Source organism: Choristoneura fumiferana, chromosome 16 (genome assembly GCF_025370935.1).
Source record: "Choristoneura fumiferana chromosome 16, NRCan_CFum_1, whole genome shotgun sequence".
Lineage (NCBI taxonomy): Eukaryota > Metazoa > Arthropoda > Insecta > Lepidoptera > Tortricidae > Choristoneura > Choristoneura fumiferana.
The window spans coordinates 12135058-12162465 of NC_133487.1; the positions used below are offsets into that span (position 1 = coordinate 12135058).

Here is a 27408-nt window from a genome sequence, read left to right on the forward strand (position 1 = left end):
GGAATATAGGAGCTTGGCTGGGAGAAAAGTGTAAGGGAAACTTCATGGGTGAATTAAGTTGTTTTGGAAGTAATTAGCGGGATTACGAGACTAAAAGTCGTTCATTGTGTGAGACATGAACAAGTAGTTCAGAATTTAGTCGTCTGAAGAGAATTTACTATGACTACTGTTTTTGAGAACTACTGCTCGTACGGTTTGTCAGGTATTGGTGACATCCGGCGACTCGGGCTGGCCGCCGCCGCCGCCGCCGCCGCGCCCGTCGCATCTACATTAAGATAATCAAATGTCCGTACGTTCGTTAGTTAATTAAACACGATACGCCCGTCGTCGTGATTGCTCCGATTAATGGCATCAATTAAGCTAATCAACTCCTTGCAGATTTACGTACGTGCAATAGCCACGACAAGCATTTTAGGAGGTGCACTGATGTGATCAAGATTTAGATAAAAAAAGTGCATAGGGTCGCTTTTTATATAAATTATTTTAATTTTAAAAATAAAATAAAACATGGTAACTTAAGACTATACGGCTTAAAATTGAAACTTTTGAACGCATTAGAGAGGAAAACAATATGAGATAAACGGAAATTACTTTAATAGAGCACCAGCGCGCTTAGCCATTCCCATCTCACATACTTAATGCTGCTTTATCTAGCTGGCTAGGAGAACGCGTCGCACACACATTCTCTAATTCTCTCCATTGAATTCAAATTGCAGAGTAAAATGTTCAGTTCTGTGTCCGACCGTGTATCGGGCTAAAGCGCTTAGCTAATAACTTAATGCCTCTGGGAACTAGCATCTGCGTAGTGGCATTCGCTGCAAGCTATTCGACGCGGCGTGCGTTTAAAATATGTCATACCATTACGTACTCCAACTTATTGGTTTGTGCATATTTCGCTCGCTATTGAATGTCCGCTTACCGATTTCTTTATAGCCTTTCCCGGGCGTTAGTTGCGTGTGATTGAATTGGCTCCGCTACTCCATTTATTAGCAAGCCATGAATATTCCGTGTGTGCAGCATATGCGTAAAGGCTTGCTCGCCCGTTCGTAGGTTTCGTTTTACGCTATTCAACTGTTTAGAGCGAGGCAATTGTGAGCGAATTGAAACGTGGTAATGACCATTGTAGGCGCCTTGCATAAATGCTCTTATTTGCATCGAAACGTGTTCCGAGTGTATTACGTACATCCTGTGCCGGGTTTATTGGAAATGCTGCAAACCTAACTTGATTGTTGAAGGGTTTATACTATTTTTTTATGGGTTAAGATGGCTAACGGTGTGACCGATATATGATGTGGCTTTAAAAATATATATTACAAAAAAAACAGCTTATAGCAGTCTGAATATTTGTAGTCTGATTAAATTTCTTGTCCTTATTAATTTCATAACTGTACATTTAAATAGGGGTATATGTACGTACATAGGTTTCTTTATGGTCTTTATTAATTGCGAGACTCATTGGAACACGGTAGTTATATTGCTTATAGGCTACAGCTTATCCGGTATAAATATTTATAATATATACGGTGTATCAAGATTTTTCCGCTTTCAGCTTCTACTACTATTATAAACAAATTAAAGTAACGGTGATATGCTAAGGTAAAAATCTATCATCATCATTATGTCTACTGCTGGACATAGGCCTCTCCCAAGGCTTTCTACTCAGACCGGTCTTGTTCTTTCCGCATCCACCGCGATCCCGTGATCTTAACCAGGTCGTCGCGGTAATGATCTATATTATTTCTTATTCTTTGCAATTTAATGCGATAGTAACTCAGTTTGTGTGTAACCTCTTCACGCTCTAACCGCCGAGCAATGAAATTTGGTATGAAAATGGTTGAAAAAAGGAAAAAATGGGAAGGACATACAATAGTTTTTTTTCCCAGAAACGAATTCTTGCTGATGGAGTCGCGGGTATAAGCTCTCTTCTATGTTGCTACACTTGACAGAGTGGTAGCGGTTATAGGTTTAGGATTAGTATAGTGAACCTTAATGACGACTTTATTGAGAAAATAGTTTGAAAGAAAGAAAAGAAAGAAAGAAAAGAAAGAAAAAAAAGAAAGAAGGAAAAGAAAGAAAGAAAACATTTATTCGTGTCATGGTCATAGTGGCGTGGTAGTATCCCCTTGCCTTCCACGCCATAGTGCTAAAGTGCGGAATTCGTAGTTGGCAATAGAGTTCTCTTCTAAAACCCGGTACGTCACGGTCTTTAAATACTTGTGCCTGTGTGTTTTTTTTTTTGGCAATTTACCGTTTCCATTTATGCATATCTATGTGATGATGTTTGATGTGGTAGATAACTATTTATCATCATAACTTAGGTAATAGCACAATTATTGTATTGATTAAGTTTTATTATAGTACAGCCGAGGAACAGTCATATTAGCGTCAAATGTCTGTAAACATCGACTTTATGGATAGTCATATCTAAAATACCACAAACATAATGTGATAAGTCGCGCTAAACACACGAGTAAAATTTACCTGGATAGTGGCATAAAAGTGTGTACATATTTGTTTGAATATGAATATGACCCGGAGTGCACCTATTTACCATTAATAAAAAGTCTATGTTATCCTTTAAAGTGAAAACAAAAAAAATATTAAAAAACAATAGTATCATCCATACAAAAAAAAAACCATTTAAATAGAGGCTTTTAGCGAACGCTACTTCAAAGCGGTCTCGTCTCGCGAAGCAGATCATTTCACTTGCACTGAAGCCTTATTATTCTGTGAGCGTTTCTTTTGTCCCGGGAGATATCAATCTGCGAAGGCAGAAGCCTACGGCTCTAGTCTTCACCTAGGTGTAATTGCGATACCGTATACGGAGAAACTGGTCTCAATACAACACACAACTAATGCCCATCCAGAGAACGTGTCGCACCAAGTCCGTATAACTGCCAATTAATTGCTGATACCAACCCTAGTCAACGGCGAGATACCGAAACTATAAATTTAATTCAAGTTTTGACGAAAGAGCAATAAATCTTTGCCGGTGCAATCTTGTTACGTTAGTTTTAAGGAAATACTCTTAATGTGTAAGCCGGTGATTGAATAATTGCTATTTATAATTAGGTGACGGTACGGAATCGCAGTGACGCATCTTATGCGCATCGTATTTTTTTTTTAACTCTGCAAAATGCGGACACCAATTTCATCCTGTTTCAGTTTTTGAGGCGTCAGTTGCATGCAAAAAAACGGCTGGCATGTTCGTGTGACGTATGCATTTACATACAAAACCTCGGCATGACCGGTCCACAGATAGCATGGCATATCTAATCGGGCCTGGACGCCTGTCAATCACGCATGCGTAAGCGAAACATATATCGGAATCAGACTACCTGATTTCGATTTTGATTATCACATTAGCACGATTTTATAAAAAAATCTACTTGAGTTACACTATCTATCTTTCACGTAGCTCAGTAAATAAGGACATTAATTAAAGTTAATTGTAGTTTTTTAGTTTTGTTTTATTTGTGTTTGCTGTTGTTGTTTTTAGTTTTGTTGTATTTGTGTGTCTTTGTGAATGTGAATAAATGTCTTCTATTCTATTCTACTCTTTTCTATTCTACATTGTTATTCCTTTTTGCCTTCTTCGTTTTGAACAGGTATTAATTATTTTTCTGAATTAGATATAGTGACATAACTATTGGAAGCTAAATAGAATAGAATGATTGAAACAAAAATATATTTGTTATCCTTTACCGCCCGCATCATTCTGCATAAAACAAAGATTTGTCTTTTTTGAACACGGCCAGTAATTGAACATTCTCCCTCGAACGGATATTTTCAGTGCGATAGATTTTACGCTTCAACTGAATGTCCAGTGCCATTCACTGTGTCAGTAGAGGTGAGACGTATTTACTGGAATAGGTTTTTGGAATAGGTTTTGGCTTGGACGCGTGACGCGTTTAGCGCCAACTTGAAAAAAAAATGCTGACAGTCCTAAGCCTGTATGAAGTATGAAGGGAAGTTTTAAGTCGGTATTTAATTTAAGTTAAAATTAAAAAAATATGAAGCGTGAAGACTGAACTGTGACGTGGAATTCGATTCGTAAAACTACTAAAACTAGTACGATGTATACGCAATCACGGGAGCGTATTTACGGGAATCATTTTGTTTAAGCAATGAGTCTATTGAGTTAAGTACTCGTAGATACTCGTGGACCTAGTCTTTGGATCTAGTCTTTTTGTGGACGCGTACTCGCAAGACTCTTTCCGCGTTTTGCCTAGTACGTCTCACCTCTATGTGTCAGACGAAAGTTCAGATTCTAACGTTTCGAATACCAAATCGTACGATTAGAGACTGCCATCTTTCTCACTCTCGTGTTAGTAGTCAGGGATAGCTAGCAAAATTGCAGTACTTTTTTTATTCAACTGGATACAATACGGAGGCAGTACACGGATGTCGCCCTGATATTGTTTGACTAATGGCCAACCGTAAACGCTGTGCCCACTTTCCATATTGAAGTTGTGACGTTTCCTATTGTTTGATTTGAGCTGCGCTGTGGGAAATAAAGTACCATTGGGAAAGTTTTGTAGGTGAATTTCGGTCATTTATTACGGCTGTGAACCATAATTTGGTTTGTACTGATTTGAAACATGCAAATATTCACATTTGTCACAAATATTTATAGTACAGTATCTGAGCATAAAAATGTACCTATCCATTGATAAAACTGCTACATGATATCTGCAATAAACTGTCATTAAAATGTCAAACAGGCCAACTGCGTGTGGGGCTACACGCAGTGTTGCAGTGTAGTTTTGTACAGCCAAAAATATTCAATATTTAGTTTTGACTGACTATTACTCGTTAACTTGTAAAGTCTACTAACGGTTTAGCTAATGGAGGGAGGGGGGAGGCAACACACTTGCTTATAACAAAAATTAGCACTTTAAATTTTAACATTTCGTAAGCGAATCCCTAAATCGAAAAAGTTCAAGGTTTTGGACTGAAGTTTTGGATCTGAGTAATTGAGTGTGTTTGGAGTACCGAATAAACCTTTTATCTATCTATCTAAAAATATCCAGAGTTTTAAGAGACATCCAACGTTACTCCAAACAAAAAAAAACAAAAAAGAAGCCACCCACAACCCATAGGTTAAGATTTCAAATTTTCCTATTTTTTCTTTAAACGTCACATCAGCACGCAATAACTACAATGTTTGCAATATGCAGTTGAACGGAAACATTTCAAGTATTCCCTAGTTTCGTATAATATCCGTGTCCACGTTGCATATTTTGTGGACAGCAGAGCGACCGGCGCGTATTCCGATAAGCCCTCTGATTTACGACTTATAAACCGCGACACTTCCGCGGCTTAGCTGGCAGATTTACACAATACGGACTATTCCGCACTACTGGTGTACGGGCTAACGGTCGTCGGCCATCGTTCCTCATTCCGCGGAACCATTCATTAGTTTATTCGTTCGTTCTATTTATGAATGTCATAAAACATCAGCTACTTCACTTTGCTGCTTCATATTGATGTGAGACTGGTTTATACGTGATTGTACTATTAAATAGTAAACTTATCCAACAATTTTGTTATTAAATTACGTACCTAATAGATCTATTTCATTTTACTGCTGCAAAGTAATGTCTGGACAAACGAACGATTTAATAGCTGGTTGGTCTGTACTTTTAGGTTCCAATTTTTAAAACAGGTACCTAAACAGAATTGTATGTAAATGGTCATTGTGCGACAAAATTACGTCACGCCGCAGTGCCCATCGATTTTTTGGGACCAGGGTAATAGTATATTTAAAATAATAGGGTCTGATTTTGTATGCCATATTGTACAAGAAGGTAGTATTACACACTCGTTTTTTTTCATTGAAAAGCTCTAACAGCTGGAAAATAAATGTTTTCTTTTACTGCTCTGTAAAGCCAAGAAAATTTAATACAGCGTTAGACTGAAATTAAAAACAGGCATTTTCTAATTTCAATTACGGCTGTTTGAACGAAGCGTTATACGCGTTATAACGTTACTGAGAACCCAGGTGAAGTGCTCGTAATCAAATTCACAAACGCCCTGCACCTCTTCAGTGCTCTCTGCTAATATTTGCTTACGTCTAAGGAACATCGCGCGAACGTAAAAAGGAGCGAGATTAGCGACTTACCTAATGTAATGGAAAATACTTCAAAAGGCGCTCGTTTATAAGCTTGTCTCGCGAGATATAACACGCTGAGGTATAGCGTAAGAGTTTTGTTCACGTATTGGATTTTTGGCGCTTAAAGAAGGTCAAAGGCTCCGTCAAAGGATTACAAAAAGCCTATGCTTACCGGAGCTTAATTTTTTTGTTTCTTTTTTATTTAATTCAAAAGTAGGTAAATATTTTTAGCTAGAATTCAAGTGTTTAAGGTTGCATGCCACAAAAGAATGGACCCTATAAGGATTACCCGTATCTGTCTGTCTGTCCGGTAGAGCACAGATACTCTTAGAATAGTGTACAGACAGACCATTTGATTCCTGACCCACCGTAGAACGTTCTCACAGTAAGTAATTGTCATAATAAAGTCCCTTGTCAAGCAATGCGATGTCACTATGACTGTTTCTACGGAAAGGTTCCACAGTGGATCACGATTCAGTTGATTCGAGTGTACAAATGGAGCTGTCAATCGGGTCGCGTATTACGCACGGTATGTGCTAATTTAGGGGCAAATACGTTAAAATGCCTACGGTGTATTAGGAATCTGTATTTTTTCTGATATCGATAAATAAATAAATATCACGGGACAATTCACACCAATTGACCTAGTCCCAAAGTAAGCTTAGCAAAGCTTGTGTTATGGGTACTAAGCAACGGATAAATATAATTATATAGATAGATACATACTTAAATACATAGTAAACACCCAAGACCCGAGAACAAACATTCGTATTTTTCATACAAATATCTGCCCCGACACGGGAATCGAACCCGGGACCTCAAGCTTCGTAGTCAGGTTCTCTAACCACTAGGCCATCTGGTCGTCTAGTCGTCTGGTCGTGTATCGATCTCTTGTTATAAAAGTAAATTAAGTATATCCGATACGATACGGATGGGGATGTCGTGTTTGTCTCGACTACACAAAAGCAATGTTCTAAAACAAATACCTACCCTAAATCAACGAAATTGCTGAGATCATAAACACTCGGATCCAAAACAAATATCAACTAATCTCCGTGCATTATGATCACGCAAACCTTATATAATATACAATGTTTATAATGAATAGAATTTTGTGTTTATGGTAACGTTTATTATACGAAGGTAGGTATCTAATAATCGCGTCTAGTTTGCTTTCGTACGCAAGTTCCCTTCTTTGAAGTCGCAAATATTTGCCAAGATTCTACATAATATCAAAATGCGTCCCGGCCTGAATTTAATAACGTGAAAGTGATATAAATCTTTGATATTAATTTATTGGTTAACAACGGCGTTAGACTGAAATGATCCGACGATGCAATAGCCTTAATTTTTTTTATCTAAGTAGGTACCTAAGTACCTACTCGTAGCAGGTTGCAGGTGGAAGGACCTTGTGCAAGGTCCGCCCGGATTGCTACCACCATCTTGCTCGCTAATCCTGCCGTGAAGCAGCAGTGCTTGCACTGTTGTGTTTCGGCGTGGAGAGTAAGACAGCCGGTGAAATTACTGGCACTTGAGGTATTCCATCTCAGCCCTCTAGGTTGGCAACGCATCTGCAAAACCCCTGGTTCTGGTCTCTTACCATCAGGAGACCCACTTGCTCGTTTGCCATCCAGTCGAATAAAAAAAAAAGAAAAAGCATCTTGCTCAGTCTGTATTTAACTTTGCTTCGAATCGAACTACTCGTACCTACTAAGTCTCAAAAACAAAAAAACCGGCCAAAAGCGTGTCGGACACGCCCAAAACAGGGTTTCGTAGCCATTACGAAAAAAACAAGTAACATTTTTCTAAGGATTTCATATTTTATACGGAATCTTCCAAGTTTAGGTATATTTTATACCTTAGGCTGCTATTCAAGAGTAAAACTACTAATAATTCTCAAGCAAACTTAGCTGTTATAGTTTTCCTTAAAAGTTTGATATACTTACTACCATCCTGAATTTTTAAAAAATTTCCACACACCGGTTTAGATTTTAGAGGGGGGGGACGCTCGATTTTAATGAAAATTGGCACTTTTTAAGTTGAATATTTCGCAAAAAAAAAACAATGAATCGAAACATCGTCTTGGCAAACCCCTAATGGTTGTAAAAGACCTATCCAACGATACCCATACTATAGGGTTGGATGAGAAAAAACAAATCACACCACTTTACGTCTATGGGAGGTAACCTTAAAAAAAAAAAATCTGTTTTTTATTGTACCATTTTGTTGGCATAGTTTACATATATATCCGTGCAAAATTACAGCTTTTTAGCATTGATAGTCCCTGAGCAAAGCCGCGGACGGACGGATAGACAGACAGACAGACAGACAGACATGGCGAAACTATAAGGGTTCCGTTTTTGCCATTTTGGCTCCGGAACCCTAATAAAAGTAAAAGTTTATGTCGAAACAATCGTTTAAGGCGTAATTCGATAACGTGAAATGAAAATACATGTTTATTTCATAAAATTTCTATTTCATGAAGTTTATAAATCGTCCTTAAGTTTGCACTTGCCCTTGACTGTCACAACTTTATTGGCATGCAAGATCTTCGATTTGCCTGCTCGCCCGCCGGTCGTCGCAGGCTGTCGCGCAGACCTTCGCTTTTCAGACGTGCTGATTTACAAGGTATAACTTTTTTTTTTGTCCATGACGTCCGCAACTTTGCAGAGTTTGCACACGATGGAGACATCCCTGATGTGCCGATCTGATTTCGGCGTCTTTAAACAGCGACCGGTCGAACATTATACATAACAACGAACATACGCACATATACTTGTGTTTTCTGTACTGTTTACTGTATTGGTGTGCAATAAAGAGTTATTGTATTGTATTGTATTGTATACGCTGATGCAGAAATATATAGATGTAGTGAAGCATGATCGATTTATTTTAGAAAGAAAAGGCTACTAAAGGGTTGCGAGTTGATAATCAATAGCCTATCATTTTCTTGTGTAAATTTCACTCTCAATTATCAATAGCCCTGCCAATATCACAAAGTCTTATCCTTTAACTAAGCGAGCTAATTTTTCATCGATAGCATTAAGCAGATGCCTTAACATAGGTATTGGTGTTGATAACGTAATAAGTTTAGTGTAAAGTGGAGTATGAACTGATTAAGTAAACAACGTCGACGATGCAGCGTTAATTTATGTAGCGATGAGATTCTGCTTCTGATAGTATGCCAGTTAACTACAAGTGTTTACCTTCATGGATGCTTAACTATGAATTTAATTAGTGCTCCCTCACGCTGTCTCTTTATTAGCTTAATAATCTTAGGGTTAATGTATATGTCAACGGAATGCGACTCCCGTAACTTTTTTCTCGTTTAGCTAGCCAATTAAGTTCATGCGCCTCTACGTACCATTATAAATTAAAATGGCAGCGAGATATGTGTCTGCGATACGTTTCTTCAGATATCTTAAGTGTCAGGATGGATAAAATCGACCATGTGTAGTGGCCGGCCGCGCATGAGTGATCTACTTTTAAACGACCACTTATGGCGACCGCTTACAAATTACCTAAAAGAACGTCGGCTACTTCAACTCCAAGGCGATTCACTAACTAGGGCCGTGTTCGAAGTTTACCTTTTAAAGAGACGCTGCTATAATGGATAGGATAGTAAACTTTATTGTAGTACTGCGTTAAGAATTAATATAATGTAATATAATTATAGAGCCGTAGTTTCTACTTAAGTTTTCGCAAATAACTATTCTGAATGTTTTACCAACTGCGTTAATTAAAAAAAAAGTAATCTTGGTGGTTAAAGTCTCTCTATGGAATGCCTTTTAGGTACAAGAGTTTTAATCTCTTGAGGGATATTGTATCCTACTAAAAAAGATACAGTCGAAATAAGAACCTCCTGCTTTTTTGAAGTCGGTTAGAAAAGGTTCGATGATTTGTATAAATGATGGTTTTGTTTATTATTTGCCCTTTTATTTCATAATCACGTTCGAAAAACAACAACAAAAATAAAACTAAACAAACGTCACTCTTCAAGAACAAAATGACTATGCAGATGTTTTTATACTTGTATCATGATCTTATAAGGAATCATTATGCGGTCATTGTGAACACGTCGCGAGCGACCATCGCAGTGAAATCGTCAGTTAATTTTTTACTTGGTAGCGATTACAGCACGCCGCTCTGCGCGCTTAGAAGCGGGTTTGGTTACGGCTTGCTTTATTGGCACTCAGAAGTTCGCTCGCGAAGACGTTTTGTTAAATAGCACAAGCCACTAGCCCCGCAAAATTAAACGACTTTAAATTTCCAATAGTTGTACGGAACGTTTGTAGTAAGGTATCCTTAAATTTACAGCAAACAATATCGGCAAATAAAAGTTACACTTTAGATATTAAGTACAATATGTAACCAATGTGATTTTATGTTGACAGCAGAGGTTTGACAGTTTAGCATCAAAAAACAGGCCATTGATATATAGGTGGTACCTTCAGTATAGACAACGAACACCATCTTCACATTCTTAAAGAGTTGCAATAAAAACCGAGTTTAATATATCCCCATATATCGGTTCCGAGCAGGCAATTTCGCAATGTAACATCAGAGATCCACCGGCCGTACTCATAAATTAAAAGCCATCATATTTGTTTTTCGAAAGAGCAAGTAAATAAAATACCAACCGACGGAGCGTAACTCTGCGCGGTACGTAATCAACAGTTTTATTCGGCGATTCCGCTGCCTTGATTTCAAGCTTCATCCCTGTCATGAATCGAGCTCGTTCTTCATTTGAATATCTTTCGCCGCGGATTCTTTACTGATGCTGATTAAATGCAACGTATCTGATTTTTATTGCTTACGTTGTTTGGATTCTGTTCTTTTGTTTCAGAGTTTTTATACCCACTGTTAAATAATATAGCATTGAACCATTTTCGTGGTGCTTCAGATTGTGAAGCCTAACTATAGACAGGCTGCTAGTTAAGGTGGAGGGCAGTAATTAACAGGCGAGATCAACAAGCCGCTCAATGCTAATGGGGCCTTTCCACGTCAAAGGGCTAAAAGGCGTCGGAGCGCGTCTGTCCGAATAATGGGCCAAGTTGTAGTGCCCTTCCCGTGCTCGGACGCGGGCAGCGCGACCTCACAGACCCTCGTCAAACACAAGTCGATTAGCCTAAAGTGTATAACGGACACTAATTATTTTTTTACATGCAGCATCTCTTCACTTACGTCCAGCATCTCAAATTGTCTTGTGACAGTAAATGATTGTATAAATGAATTTTTTTCGTAACGAGAACACGATTGTTTCCGCAAAAAATATATTGCTGACTACTTCTAATAATGCCTTAATCTTTTTTCAACGAAAGAAAAAAAATGAAGTTTTTGCCGATCTTTTGCGATAGATCTCACCCTCATCTTTGGCACGAGCCCAACTCAACGTAAAATGTCAGTGGGACATGGCATTTGGGTTTGTCAGCATTATAAAACGCTAATTAACACATTACATATCATAATGAACCGTATCAAGATATTAATTGACAGCTTAATGAATTCGTTTTGAGCTTCTCAAAAGACGAGGTGGCTTCTTTTTTTGATTGATTATATCACCAATGATCATTGATGCAAGTTAAATGTAGACATTACTTTAATTTGTCAATGTCGTAAAGATTGCCCTCGGTTAAGAATGAAATGAGTCGCGGATGTTAGCAACGAGTTTTGTGCATTCATTATTATATTTTCAATGGGCCGGCAACGCACCTGTGATATCCCTCGTGTTGGTAGGTGTCAATGGGTGACGGTTTGCCCCCTTATATAAAAAAATGCATCTGAATCTTTGACATAGTTTTGTTCATGGATCATTCACGTAAATTCCTTCTTATTTTTAGGGTTGCTACCTCAAAAAAAGAAACCGGGCAAGTGCGAGTCGGATTCGCGCACGAAGGGTTCCGTAAAAAAAATTGTTGTATGGGAGCCCCCCCCCTTAGATATTTATTTTATTTTAATTTAATTATTTATTTTTAAAGTGATTATACAACTAAATATTCTGTAAATACCTACTTCAAGCGTCTACCTGTTGCCGTTATTAATAACGAGCAAAAAACGGCAAAAAATCACGTTTTTTGTGTGGGAGTCCCCCTTAAATATTTTTTTTATTCGGTTTTCAGTATTTGTTATTATAGCGGCTACAGTAATGCATAATCTGTGAAACTTTCAAGTGCCAGCTAGCTATTACGGCTCAAGAGATAGAACCCTGTGACAATCAGACAGCGGAGTCTCAGTTATAGGGTTCCGTTGGCACCCTTTGGGTACGGAACCCTAAAAAGGAAATAAAATCACTTCGTAGTCTGTTTGTCCGTCGGTCCGTTACAGCCAATTTGCTCCGAAACTACAATACAATGACTCTTTTTTTGCGCACCACAAATAGAGAGCTATACAGAAAACGAGTACACAGAGAGAAAATTGCAAGAAACTACGGGATCGATAGTTAAAATTTGTTAAGTACCCATATGTAAGGACGAAGGTGAAAAGTAAATAGATGAATTTCAAACATAGGGGGCTTTTGGGGGGTAAATTAGAAATGAGTGGTTTAAATATGTATGTAGGTATGTAAACTCTTTATTGTACAAAAAAAAATTAACAAAATACAACTGACAAACTTTAAGATACTTGTACAAAGGCGGACTTATCCCTCAAATATGAGGACACACGGCAAAATAATAATATAATAATAATATTTCTTTATTTGCTTAGAATAATTAGATTACAAAGAATGATACAAATCAATCAGAAAACTATCTAGAATTAATCAAATATTCCTACGGAACCCCACGCGAGTTCGGTTTGTGTTTGTCCAGTTTTTTTCTTATGGACATCAAAAAAATTAAAGGTTCAGGGCCAATTTTTTATTTATTTCAAAGCGCACAAGAAAAAACCGCCCAAGAGCGTGTCGGATACGCCCAAACTAGGGTTCCGTGGAAATTACGAAATAATTAAGTAATATTTTTCTAAGGATTTCGTATTTTGTAAGGAATATTCCAAGTTTAGGTATATTTTATACCTTAGGCTGCTATTTACTCTTAAACTACTAATAATTCTCAAGAAAACTTAACCGTTATAGTTTTCCTTGTAAGTTTGATATACTTACTACCATTCTGATTTTTTTCAAATTTTTCCACCTACCACGGGTTAGATTTTAGAGGATTTTAATGAAAATTGGCACTTTAAAGTTGTATGTTTTGCAAACAAATCACTGAATCGAAAATCGTTTTAGCCACCCCTTAATGTTTTAAAAGACCTATCCAACAATACCACACACTACAAGGTTGGATGAGAAAAAAAAAACATCCCCACTTTACGTCTATGGCAGGTGCTCTAAAAAAATCATTTTTGCATTTTTTACTGTACCATTTTGTCGGCATAGTTAACATATATATTCGTGCAAAATTATAGCTTTCTAGCATGATAGTCACTGAGCAAAGCCGCGGACGGACAGACAGACAGACGGACATACAGACAGACATGGCGAAACTTGTAGCTACGGAACCCTAAAACGTTCAAGTCTTTAACTTCATCCAAGTCATCTACATAAATGACAACGTTTGTTTCTTATTATGCGTATTTCCTCTAATGAAAATAAAATACGTAACTTATATATTAGTTACGTCATTTGAATTTTTTATTTAAACACTTTCGAGCTCTACGTACTTTAGCAATATTTTATAATAACGTGCGCCTTTGGGCGCTACAGAATGTGGTCCCGCTTGATAAAGTAGAACATAAAATCTCACTATAAAATTTTAGGCCTTATTCGTTTTTGTTAAAGCGGAATTTATCATGGAGCCAAGCGCAGTCGTAAACCAAAACGCATGTTATTAAGTGACAAATTGTCCGACTTACTCGCGATCAAACTCATAAACTCTCAATAATGGCCAAATTATACAATGAAAGAAATGTTTGTTCAGCATAATCAATATTTACTAGAAGAGTCCAAACAATTTGACGTCGATGTTGGTGTCATAAAATATACACACACGCCTCATTATGTTTTAAGGTAAATTTGATTGAAACGAATATTGAACTATTATTGTAATTAACATTAATGGTCGTTAATTCATCGTGGTCAAAATTGTGACTAACGATTGTGTACCTAACGACTCAAAGTTCATTTTGAACCGATTTATACCTTCACACATCAAAAACAAAAAATTATAACTTTTATTATCAGGACCGGGCCTAAATTATTACATCTATGTGAAATTATAGTAATAATTGCACCTTTCGATGGAGAAAAATAAATTAAGTATTAAAAAGGTATGCTTAATTAAAAAAAAACTCCTTGTTTGCGAGATGAATGATTAAATTTTCAATACTCCATAGTTTTTCATTGACTGTTTGAGTAATTAGCAATCGAATGGACGCGCGAATTCAATTGTTATGTTTGTCAATTCAATTGTTAATTTCTCATCGGAAAGGCGCGCCCGGGAGTATTGTTCGTGTTTATCCATTTAAAAAAAATATTAAAACATTTTCCGACTATTGTTTCATATCATAATAATATTTTTGTCATTTTAAACAAAATGTGATTTTACACGCGTATTTAACGATTTCTTTCGTGAATTGTAAGGTTTTTATTTATTTATGTAATGTATATGGGATCGATGTGAAGGAAAACAAACTTTTAGAAATGAAAGTTTATTGAAAATTAAATATAGAATACTTTGAACACAAGAGAAAACAGAAAACACAACTGGTGCATAGGCTCACCCGATCGTGACTCAAATATTAACTCACTCACTTGTCCCATTCATTCCACAGAAGTCTTCAGTCATTCGATCCGCTCGTTTACATCCAATCATTTGTACAAAAATCCACCCTTATTCCCACATATATTTGTTGTATTAAGTTCATTAGGTTCTTGAAGATAAATATTAAGTATTGGCATCTTCACGTTGGCATATTTTTGTTTTTTCGAAACGGTCATTCATTATGTAGCAGAAATAACCACAATAACCTAACTGAATCATGCTTACCGATATCCGACTGCGCGGAGATATTGTGACTGTTTAAGAATGCACCACCTATCGCTCCAACGTTTTTTCGCTACATTAATCTTGCCACTAAGCGTTGCCCCCTTCGTTATTTATTATTAGTGCATTCGCAAAATATACCTTTAATTACAGCTGTTTGTGCTCACCGCCACGTAAAATTATTTAAATTACGCTTAAGTTAATGTTCTTTGGGGAACGAATTGCCGAATATTTTCCCCCGTGTTGTGTTAATGGCCGATTCCTGAATTAAATTCGACGGTCGTTAATTCGCACACAGCCTTAGCATAAACAGGCTTATCTTCAAAAGTAATGACCTAAGTTTAACTTTATTCTCAATTCACATCACACAGGCTTATGGTAATGATGAAACAAGTTCCTATTGTATGCTAGAATTTGATGTGTAATTGCTCTCCTGGTGCCCCACTTTGGTTTAATCCATTCATCCACCCATACTATGCTTATAGGTACCTACTTAACTTACATTATAAAAATTCTGTTACCCTTGAGAATCCCCAAAAATTACATTATGGGTTTCAATAACATCGCTTAAAAAATACCTGTGACATATTTCAGTTGAAATTTGGGAATTTTATCCCGATTCCGTGATAAAAACTAGCATATGTGTTATTCTAGATCCGTCATGCAGTTTATGCGAAGAAGTAACAAACATACACACGCCGTATTTACAAACTTTCGCATAGCAATCGGATGCGAAAGTAGCTCTGTTTGTTACTTTTTACATTTAAACCACTGAATCGATTTTGATGAAATCGAGATAGTTTAACACCCCAAGAAGGAAGCCACAAGTAACAGCTGCTTTAGAGATGTACCTACACCTCGAGCATAATCATAATTTTAACTGTTCTTGTTCACGCCTTACTTACTCTAAATTACATTTGTTAACATGGTAAGATTTTTTTTCAACCAGCTTCTATCCCATTCCTGTTTAGGATCGTCGTTCTTAATGGGGAATGTCTGAAAAATTTAGAAACGCTTGAAACTTTTTATATCAATAGAAATAACCTTTGCTATACTTAAAAATCTGTTTTTTTTTCTGTATATTAGAAAGGTTATTCCTATAGATAAAAAAAGTTTCAAGCGTTTCTAAAACTTTTATCTATTCCCCATTCTCTGATTTAAATCACTATGCACGCGCACGTCTATAAAAAGTGTCTAACATGAAACAAAGTAAGACTGCATTAAAGTTTGCAATTTTCTTACTGATACTAAAAGCAACAATATGTCCCGGTTGCAATAGTCCGAGTAGAGTAATGCTTTCATTAGTCTGACGGATTGGATCGAATGCTACCAAACGACCCTGAATACGAGCTTAATTTCTATTGGCTAGTTAAATACTAATTTCCCCTCCGCTCTATTGCACAGGCACTCGCTAACAACAATATATGGGTTGTTTAGTGATGTACCATTCACCGCACAATTACTTGGTTCATCTACTAGAAGGTCAGCTTTATTTCCACAGTAGGTACTGTAGATCGATGTTCACAGAAATACTCCAGTTAGCTAATTTGTGTCAGCTACAGTCAGAAACAGTAAAACGCGTCGGATTTCTCAGATATTTAAGTAACTCACCAGTTATCCCTACTTTTGAATTTATTTAGGTATCATATATACTACTCGCCCTAGCTCGCCCGTGTGTATGGATAATTACGGAAATAAATGATTCTAATGATGATTTATACATATTCGAACCATACAAAATTACGTCACTACGGCCTCATCATGCCGGAGCGAGGACTCTGTGGTGCATATTTCTGTTCTGAAGCGTTTTTAAACTGTACAACCACGACAAAAATAGTTAAGTAGCTAAATTGGCGTAGCCGTTTTAAAGTGATGCGCTTACTTACATACATTCTGCATTATATTTTACTTACGTATATTAGAATGTTGAATACACAAAATATTAAATTATAAATTTAATTTATATTGTTCACGTATTTTTTTTTCATCGAATTCTTATACTTTTTAACTCGTAGAGGCTCAATGTAGCTCTTCCCCATACACTTTCACAATAAACGGTTTTATGACTCCACTACATTTTTCATAGTAACATTAAGTGCACTATGAAATAGTCTATAATGATTCCTCATTTTCATAATGATATCGTATCGTATCGTAGCGAAGAAAACTACTATTCTTGAAAGTACTGCTGGATGCGATACAGCACTAAAGCTCCGTTTTGTCTACTTTCTGCGGGATGCACTCACAACAATGTACCATTTAACGACACTAACTCCCGTTGTCGCCGCAACTGGCTGAACGTGAAACAGCCCAAAACTAAGCCACAATAAAACAGCAGAATAGAGCCGGGAGAGTGACTAAGCAACCTATTGTAACAATATAACGGAATTAGCTGTTGATATAGTAAAATTAAGAGGGTCTGACTTCGTTACGGCTGTGACAGTAACGCAACATTACAACGTTACTTTGTTAGTTACGTGATGCCGGAATACTCGTAATTTGGCTAAATGGGTGACTTGACTAGCGAGATTGAGTCGGCAGATCTAATTTAGGACGTCTTAGACGTCTAAAGGTTCGTTTTTGTTGTCTTTATAAATATATTTGGATTCCTGTAAAGATTTTTCAAATATATTTTCTCAAAGCTTCTATTTCAGGTCTTAATGCTTCTTTTAGTGTGTATTTCCATTCTTTATATTTATTTAAAAGCATTTTTAGAAAGATTTTAAGACTCGCAAAAAATATGTCGACTAAAAATTTCTAGCCACTTAATTGAAGTAAGAAGTCCACTTAAAGTTATTAAAACACAATAGAGGCACGTCGTCGCCGCGCTGCTATCAACCTAATTGAAAACTACATTGTTGTGGTTGCCTGTATGCACTCTTAATACTCTTATCGATATCTTTACGTAGATACATTAAGGGCTAAAGTCATTGAGAAGCGTATTTTGCTAGCATCTCAAATGAGTTACTGCAAATTAATTGCATACGTATACGAGTAGTTTGTCCGATATTGTACTTTATAGTCTGTGAATGTTCTACTTCATGTATAATCTTACCTTGTATATATTTTAATCAGGAACCTTTTATTTACCTGTAATATTTCCAATAAAAGTTTTATTGGTTAGACAAGTTATTTACACCAGCAACTCTTGTACTTAGGTAGATATTCCTACTGCCTATGTGAAATTCTTTAGATCAGCACTGCTTAATTTCAATGCGCAGCACTGCATAATTATGAATATCTTATTAATATCATGAATGTGAAAGTTTGTGAAGATGTTTGGATGCTTGTTGCTTAATCATGTCTAAACCGCTGAACAGATTTAGATGAAATTCGGTATACAGATAGTAGTTCCCGCGGGATAGTGAGTCGCGGGCAACAGCTAGTAATGAAATAAAATCAAAATTAAATGGAAGAATTTTAGACAATTATTCAATGGCATGTTGTTGTTTCAGTGCGCAACGGGTATTCCTGCGTGCCAGTGGCGCTGTCCGAGGGTCTGGACATCAGGCTTGGCACCGCAGTCACCGACATCCAGTACGGCGGCCCAGGGGTCACAGTTAAAGCCGTGAACCCTCGAAATCAAAGCCAGCCGCAAGTGTTCAAAGGTAAGCTAGTTACAGAACTCGTTAAAAACTTTTCGCGGTCTAAATGGAAAATCCAATCGAACTCTATCACGTTTAGTGAAATAGGTGCCAACGGCTTATCGTAAAGCTAATAATAAAAGTCCGCTTATAAAGTTTCAGTCCCATAAAATCGAGACACGCTTCAAGTGCGTTATTGGAATTGAGTGAATTTTGTTTCTGCGGGTAGATACTTAGTTTTATGTCATAGTTTATCGGTTTGGACTTGAAAATTATGTAAATTATAAAAATTATCTTTGAGGCTGCGAAAAACGAAACGCGACTTCTATATCGACTTGATGTCGCGTTGTACGGTGTATTAAATTATTATTGTGTTTACATTCGCGTTCCACGAGCGAAGGCGCCCGTACAATTTTTCGTGCCTTCAATATTGAACAGAAAAAACAAAGGCAAAGCACATCGTCGCGATATAATGGGCGTTATGAGAAAAATCCACAGCGCCTTTGGCTCCTTGTCATTTCTTTGTCGCGGAATGATTTGCAATTCTAACGCGTTAATTTCACTTTGACGACGCGCAAAAATACGGTTGGCCCTGTGTTGACCCGGCGGGCCCGATCGACCCCACTCCGCCGGAGGCTCTTCCGCCACATTTGCATACGGGCGGAGTCTATTGTGATAGCCAGTTAGATGTTTAGGAGGCGGCGCTCGCCTCTATTTTTTCGTAGTACACGTTTGAGTTTTAGCTAACTAAGCCGCGTAGTTTCATGGCATGCTAGGTACGTTATGAAAAAGAATGTACAAAAAATCTAGTTAGTACCTACTTAACAGTTTGTGCTCATACGAGTATGAAGTTGTTTCAAAAAAGATATTACTAATGAAAATTAAGAGGTACCTATAGGTAGAGTCATTCACGATGACACGTGCCGTGATTCTTATTACAAAGTCATTAATGTCTATAATGTCTAATTTTGACAAAATCACGCGTCTTCGTGGATGGCACTAGGTATACCTATATACTGTCAGCTTACTCGGTATTTTTGTATCCAATTATATAAGAGCAAGCCTGGTGGCAAGGTAGAGTTCAAGTTGGACTCCTAACGGCGGTAATTAATCAAATGTTTTGGCCGAAGTTACTGGTGATGTGAGAAAAAGTTAATCCACACGGTTATAACAAGTAACTAGGTTACTTTTCTATTAATTGTTAATTAAGGTTTCAAATATATGGTTACCTGTGAGATACACCTTTGGACTCATCTGCAGTTAACATCAGGTGAGATAGGGGTCAATTACGGTCAGTTCCATGTAAAAAAAAATATTTTCGTGTCACAACAGGACTTTTTTCAGTCAGTACTTTTGGTATAGGTTAACTACCATTTAACGTGGTCCCCTCCTGGTCCTGGTCCGGGTGCGGGTCTGCTGGTGGGTGGCTTGGTGGCTAGTGGCTTTGTGGTCTCCACACACATAATGACCGCGTGGTTTAACCTTTTCTCTTAATCACCGATAACTTCGACCAGAAACATAACTCATTATTCGTGTGGCATATTTCACAGCTGTTAGTCATTAAAATAATGTTTTCGTGGGACTGAGCAGTGAGCATATATTGTAGGTACCAATAACTAGTAAAGGCATATTCGGTGGTTTTTCCTGAGTAGAAAAAGAGTGATCTTGTTGTCGTCCGGTGGCAGGAGGAGATATGTCCGGCAGTTGAATTGAAATTCCGGGGTTTGATAAATTAAATGCCGTGGATTGGATATTACCATAAATTAAATCGTGTTCTTCATTTGCGTTGCATCAAGTACGTGCAGATGTCTCTGTACCTACTTAGAACTTGAGATTTTGGAAGTTTACATGCGATCATACCATTCCCGTTAAAATATCGGATTAGAAAATATTTATACTATTCCTGATATTCTGATAACTACACATACCAAACACACAAACTTTAGTATTTACAATATTAGTATTCTTATTATAATATTACGTTATCGGTCTATCTGTCTGTATGACGGAAAATTGCTTAGTTCCTGCGGAAATGAGATAAGCGAATTCTTTGCAGACTGGAGTCGCAGGCAACAGCTAGTTATAAATAAAAGTTACGAACCTTAAAAAAGTCATGTCATTGTATAGGTTCGCAGACAAAGAGCTCTTAATTTGCGTTCGGAGTCGTTCAGGAGCCCTGTGCAGGTCAAGCTACAGCTTTCAGCCTGATTGCTCCGCCACGCGCCGTTTGTTCAACGGTCGGCGTGGTTTAGTTCAATTGAGAAGTGTTCTTTCAAGCAGCCTATTTACACTTTAAGTGTTTATTCGGGAAATCAAAAATAATATAACCACAGGCTACCTTTCGATGTTGTTAAAAAAGAAGAAATAAGCCGTTTTGATGTGAATTTTGATATTCAAACCTTATTTTTAGACTGCGGCTGAAATATGTAAAAAATATTCCTAAAATAAATATATTTGCAGGTGATGTAGTCCTGTGTACTTTGCCGCTTGGAGTTTTGAAAGTAGCTGTCGCGAACAGCGGTCAAAACCAGCAGAACTTCGTTAATTTCGACCCACCACTTCCAGATTGGAAGGTATGACTATAATATTGCACCTCAAGAAAAAAAACAAGTGTATTTATTGCTTTATGTTATAATTGTATTTTTTTCTAGGTAGCTGCTATTAAGAGGCTGGGATATGGAAACCTGAATAAGGTGGTTTTATGCTTTGAACGGACGTTCTGGGATCCCAGTGCCAACTTGTTTGGGCATGTTGGTACGACCACGGCTAGCAGAGGTAAACTTCTTACTTTTTAATTCTCATATTTTACTCGCTAAAGCAGCGTTTCCACCTATAATGTGCGAGGGATGTGTTTTTCATTAACCAATAGAAAAGCTTCATTTACACAACCTCGAAAAGCACATTTCTGGTGGAAACAGCTGAGCGGAGCGAGGCGAGGTAAATGAAGCGTTTCTATTGGTTAATGAAAAACATATTTCTAATAACACATCGCACATCTCTGGTGGAAGCGCTGCTTAATTCTGCCACTAAGCCTTGCTTGCGCTTCCGGTGTAAATCAGGCGATGAAATCACAGGACATGCGGCAGATACCTATTCTATCTTATTCTCTAAGCTGGCAATGTATTGGTGGTGATGTTCACTCACCTTCAGGTGACCCACCTACTCGTTTTCTGAACTATTTCATTAAAAAAAAAATTAAAATCGCTGCTACGAACTAATTGTAAATTTTAAACATCAACACGGTAAAACCTTTCGCGCAGCGAGTAGTTTGCATTTAAAGCGCATGTTGGTGCTACAAATTTAACGGAGTTATCAATATTAATAGAACAACCGGGGAATCCCCGCAAATAAACCAACCGGTTTTCACCCTGGCGAGCAAGCCGTTTATCATTTCCTACTGTAAATAGTGTAAAACTTAGGAACAGTAGAGGCCCTGATAAAGAATTAAAAGCTGAATAATTAACGCTACCTGCAACCCGAGGGGTGCCGTTGGCGATAAATCACCGCCAGAGCCAAGACAAGCTTTTTTTACGTTCTGGTTTAGTTCACCTCCTTACCGTCTTTGTTGTGTGCTCTGCTAACTTCATTAAGGCCCCTACGCCTGGGCTGGGAATGCCGGAACAATGTAAACGGGCATCTCTTTTTTTAATAGAAGCCAATTTAACGTTTTCGGGCTTGGTCGTGTTTAAGGAGGTCGGATATCTGATGTAGTGTTATCGCTTGCATGTCGCTTTGAGAATTATGTGAGAAAATGGCGTCCAGCGTAGCGATTCTTTTCTTACATCAGCAACAATTTAACATTTCATTGTAATCAACTTCAAATAAGTGGTCAAGTCTAGTTTAATTCTGCTATAGTTATGGTGGGTGGAAAGATCTATCTTTTGATCTCGAGCGCTGAATGCAACTTTGACACGATCGTATTTTTTGCGTTCTGTGATTTTTGCACTTTTTCATTTAGGTACTCTTGCTTTTCTTACTTCTTACCAAATTTCCTAGGACCGTGTAGGTTTTGATTGCCACTGTTTTTACCAGACTGCTTGATGGAGGGTTATGTATTCCAGCGTAGTTTGTATTTATGTTTATTTCTATGGTTCTCTCTGTTGCTTGAATGGCTAGACGGTTTTCAACAAATTTTAGAGACTCCTTAACTCAAAAAGTCTTTTTAATATAAGTTTAGAAGCTAAGGTTAATCAAGTTAATATGCAAATTTTCATTGAAATAAACAGTTTTTTTTTTAACATATCCATTGATTCGTCGAAACTTTCGACGTGGCACAGGGTAATAAAAAAAAAAACCAAGTAAAAAAGCAAGTCTTAATAGGTAGTTCAACTTCAATAGTCGGGTCCTATTATTGGGATTTTTTGAGCTGGTCAGGATGTTAAACTTTATGTTACTTAACAGAGTTCTAGACTACTAGACTTGCTTTTTCCTTTTTATTTTATTTTGGTTGTGTTTTTTACTTTTTGTATGAAATCCTAAATGGTTCTAAAATTCACAAGTTCGTACTTCCATCCTTGAGTCACGATCTCACGATGTCTTGGAAATTGTAACTTTATAATGGGCTATAGGTACCATCAGCCAAATATGTGGTCTACCACCCTAAAGTTGATAATCGTTTGCATATCACCAAACAATAATGCCAAATAGACGTGTCTGTTAACTTGAAAGTTCGACTTTAGCGACATATTCATTTGAGAGGAACTTGTTTAAAAATTGATAGACCACCTATTTGGCTGATGGTACCTGCCTGGTAAAACTTACGCGAACCAATATTTTTTTCACAGGCGAGCTCTTTCTATTCTGGAATCTATACAGCGCGCCAGTGTTGCTGGCCTTGGTGGCTGGTGAAGCTGCCGCGGTGATGGAAAACGTGACGGATGACGTCATCGTTGGGAGATGCATCGCCGTGCTGAAAAGCATCTTTGGCCACGCCGCCGTTCCGCAGCCCAAAGAATGCGTGGTGACCAGGTAAGTTAACATTTAGTTGTATCAAACTTTTGATATAACTGTTTGGTTTTGGCTATGTAAGCCATTCTAGCATGAGTCAACAAGGGTTGGCTGGAAACAAGCGCAAGCTGAGCCGGTTCCTTTTGTTATTGTGCAAAGAATTGGTACATAGTTAAGGTCAGACATCCAGATAAGGATAAGTGTAAGCTTTGTTGTTTGTTTGTATTTTGTGTGCCTGTCCTGTATTGTTACTGTTGGCAAAATAATTTTAATCTTTTGGTTTGAAATTATTTTTTACAAATTTTTATTAGTTTAAAGTTTTTTGTTTTGTTTTAAAGTCAATGAGGTATAATGTTTTTTCCTTCTTCCTCTGCTACCGATAAGCGGCAAACAAGTGGCAAAGTGATATCGGAGACGCAAGGAATATTCTAACTACTTCATTGTATGGATTTCCACAAAGTAACGCCTGAATTAATCAAATTAATAAGATAAAAATAAATAATCTTCTAAGCCGAATTTCTTCCTCTTCTAGGGTGATTTGAAATGTGGTTGCAAAACAGCTAGTATTAAAAAGTTTTTTGATTATAAGGTGAAAAATCTAGCAAAATAACTATGGATAAAACCATTCCAATGAACAAAGAACTCCAATTATTTGATTAGCTAATACAAAACATTTCAGATTGTCTTAGCTTTATTTTATACTGAAAGTAACAGGTGTAGTTATCAAAGAGCGTCACGTTAAACCCGGTAAAGCCTTCAGCCTTGCCTTAGTTATCCTTGTCAATTATTCCCAGCACCGGTTGGTATCAACAAAGCTAAACTACAAACTACTCTTAGTGAATACTGATACAACATACCTGTGTTTCACTAGTGGGAACACACCGTGTTGCCAGCCTATATTCATGCTCGAAAGGCTCCGACTGCCTTTTGGCTGGGTTTGATTGTGTTCACAGCCAACTGTTTGTTTCAGATGGCGCGCCGACCCGTACGCGCGGGGCTCGTATAGTTTCGTGGCGGTCGGCTCTTCGGGGACCGACTATGATTTGCTGGCAGCTCCGGTGCCGGGGGCATCTCCTGGCGAGAATAGGTTGTTCTTTGCCGGTATGTTGATAGGGGTAGCACATATGCTAGGACTAGGAACTGTTTTTTTTTTTTTGTTTAATATGATGATAGTGACAAAATAGCATTAGCTGTTGCTGAATACAACGTGACTTTTGTGTCGGAATAATCTATTGTTTCTTGGTCTTAATCTATTCAAAACAAGTAAAGATACTAGATATTATATTTACTATGTGTTGTTACAAGCCAGGGTCAGTTAATGCTGGACAATTGTTATGCATTAAATCAAAAATAGTTACGCCATTATATTGTCTAGCATTAGCTGAATTAAAAACATTTTTTTTTGTGTTGCGTTAAAAAATCACTGCATGTATTGAACAAAAACAAATAAACAACGCAATTGTAGAACACAAAACAGCATCGAATAGCGAGTTTGTTACTGCTGACTATACTAGATGATAATACTAGGAAAATATAAATGGACAGTGAGTTAACATTCTATTTTTACAGGTGAGCACACAATGCGCAACTATCCCGCTACAGTGCACGGCGCGTTCCTCTCCGGTCTCCGGGAAGCTGGGCGGCTCGCAGACTTGTTGCTGCCACAGCCGCCGATCACCAATGCGAGCGTCGCCGCCGCCACCGCCGCCGCCAACCACTCGTGATGCGTCTGAAACTAACACCGGAGTCGGTCAGGAGTTTGGAATACTTTCAGATATATGAAGCCGATACATAGGGGAATTAACCAATAGAGTGGCATACTGGGTATCTAATTTATATTATAGGACTAATTTTTTTTTTAATGAATTTGATTTGATGAATTTTCTATTAAGTTTTAACGATACACGGTTTTTTTTATAGTAAACTTATCCGTTGCCCGCCGCAAAGTGATAGGCGAACATGTAATACCTTCAATTAGTTTTTATTTTTAAAGATTTCTACTATTGTATAATTTCTCTGCGGTTGTTTAGAGCAACAATTATCCAAATCAGACACGCGAGTTTTTAGCACCAATGACAACTAGTCGTATCTACTTGATGCGGTGTCTGTTTTTGAAAGGATTCTAGTTTTCGTCGCGCTTTTCGCCATTTCGTCAATGAATTTTGTTTAGAAAATGTTCTTAGTTAATTTAGTTCTATTTTCGTTCGATTTGAATCTGAGATTTACTAGGTTTCAAACTTTGTACGTATTAACTGAGTTGAGTTATCTTATCGTATAAGTAGGATTAATGAAGACATATGTACAGTTACTTGAATCTTATTTTAGTTTCATTGGTGTATAGTCTTTCTGCCAAGACAGTTATTTTTTAACGAATTATATTTTTCAGATAGTTCAGTAGGTAGTTATTGCTTACATTTTTGTGTTAACAAAATCTGGATCTAGCTAAAATGCAACTGGTTATTGCACTCGAATAGAACAAACATTTCAAGACAGTAAGTATATTTTTGTCTTACCTTTACCGTAATATATTGAGCTAGTACTTTGAAAATCAATATTGTCAACGTCAAACCGAACATGCCTTAGTCTGATAAAGTAATGTTTAGAGACAAAATAACAAGTTATACCTTTACACAATTGAATATGTAATTTACAAGTGATAAATATGTATAATTGACCTCATTTAAGTTAAGAAAATGTAAATTGGTCTCCTTGGCAGCTAGACAGCTAACTTATGATTTCAGATATTGTACTGCTTATAATAATTGATTAGTTTAAGACATCTTTAAGAGGCTGACAAGCGCCGATAATTATTAAATCATTTTTTTTTTAAATATAAACTCCATTTCATAGAACCTGAGAATCCTGTAGACACTTCCAGCCAACTAATATAGGGTTGTAACCGGGTTACCTAGGTCTTGGTGATGTGACTATTATTCTTTTTGATTCCTTACAGATTATATATAATCACATCAATAGGAAAATACGCAATTAAGTGTGCCCACGTTAGAGTGTCTTAAAACTAGAGAATTGTCTGATTTATTGAAATGTATGGTGTGTATTAGGTAACTACAGAGTTTTAAAATAGTGTTTTACATTCGTTTCAAAAGTATTATTCAAAGGTTAAAATTATATCCAGCCAGTTACATCTAGGTACTTCTATTGAAAAACAAACGCGGAATAAGAAATACAAAAAAATACAACAATCATTTTTATATTGTTGTCAACGTCTTAATTAGGTAACTATTTCTCATTTTAATTTAGTGTTAATGTGTATTTTGAATTATTTTGATAAATAAACGACATTTTGCTAAATTGCAGTTTCATTAACAAACGACGTTGTTCGGATGCCTCGAGACGTCTCAGTCAACTTTAATTGGACAATTTAGATGATCTTAAACAAACACACCTGCCGGTCGTCAGTGCACCTGTATCGTTTATACTTATAGCTTCGATAAAAAGGGATGAAATAGTAGATTTTTAACCGGGGTATGCATCCCTTTACTTTATACATATTCAATTTATTGACGGTGAAAGCATTTTACACTTCCACTGAACCAAGATATAGTTAAGTAAGATGTTTAGTTTTAATCTCTTAACTAACTTAAGGGACCTTAAACATTCCTGTAGTTTTTAAAATGTCATTTCTATCTTTTATTTTATATTGTAATTTTCGCTCGTGCCGAAAATACAAATAAAAACACTATTAACAAATAAAATATTTCATTTTATTTTATACCACGTAACCAAAATACCACATTTTTCAAAATACTACATTACCTAT

At 37.0% G+C, this 27408-nt stretch overlaps 1 protein-coding gene across 1 annotated transcript in view; it reads left to right on the forward strand.

Moving 5' to 3' along the window:
* The window catches only part of Su(var)3-3 (lysine-specific histone demethylase Su(var)3-3), a 328135-nt gene extending 301196 nt beyond the window's left edge, over positions 1-26939 (forward strand). Inside the window, exons 11-16 of the mRNA XM_074099101.1 lie at positions 18552-18704; positions 21141-21253; positions 21332-21455; positions 23465-23648; positions 24598-24728; positions 25197-26939. Of these exons, the coding sequence (XP_073955202.1) occupies positions 18552-18704; positions 21141-21253; positions 21332-21455; positions 23465-23648; positions 24598-24728; positions 25197-25351 (860 nt within the window). The 3' untranslated portion in view covers positions 25352-26939. The remainder of the gene's footprint in view (positions 1-18551; positions 18705-21140; positions 21254-21331; positions 21456-23464; positions 23649-24597; positions 24729-25196) is intronic.
* The last annotated feature ends 469 nt before the right edge of the window (positions 26940-27408 follow it).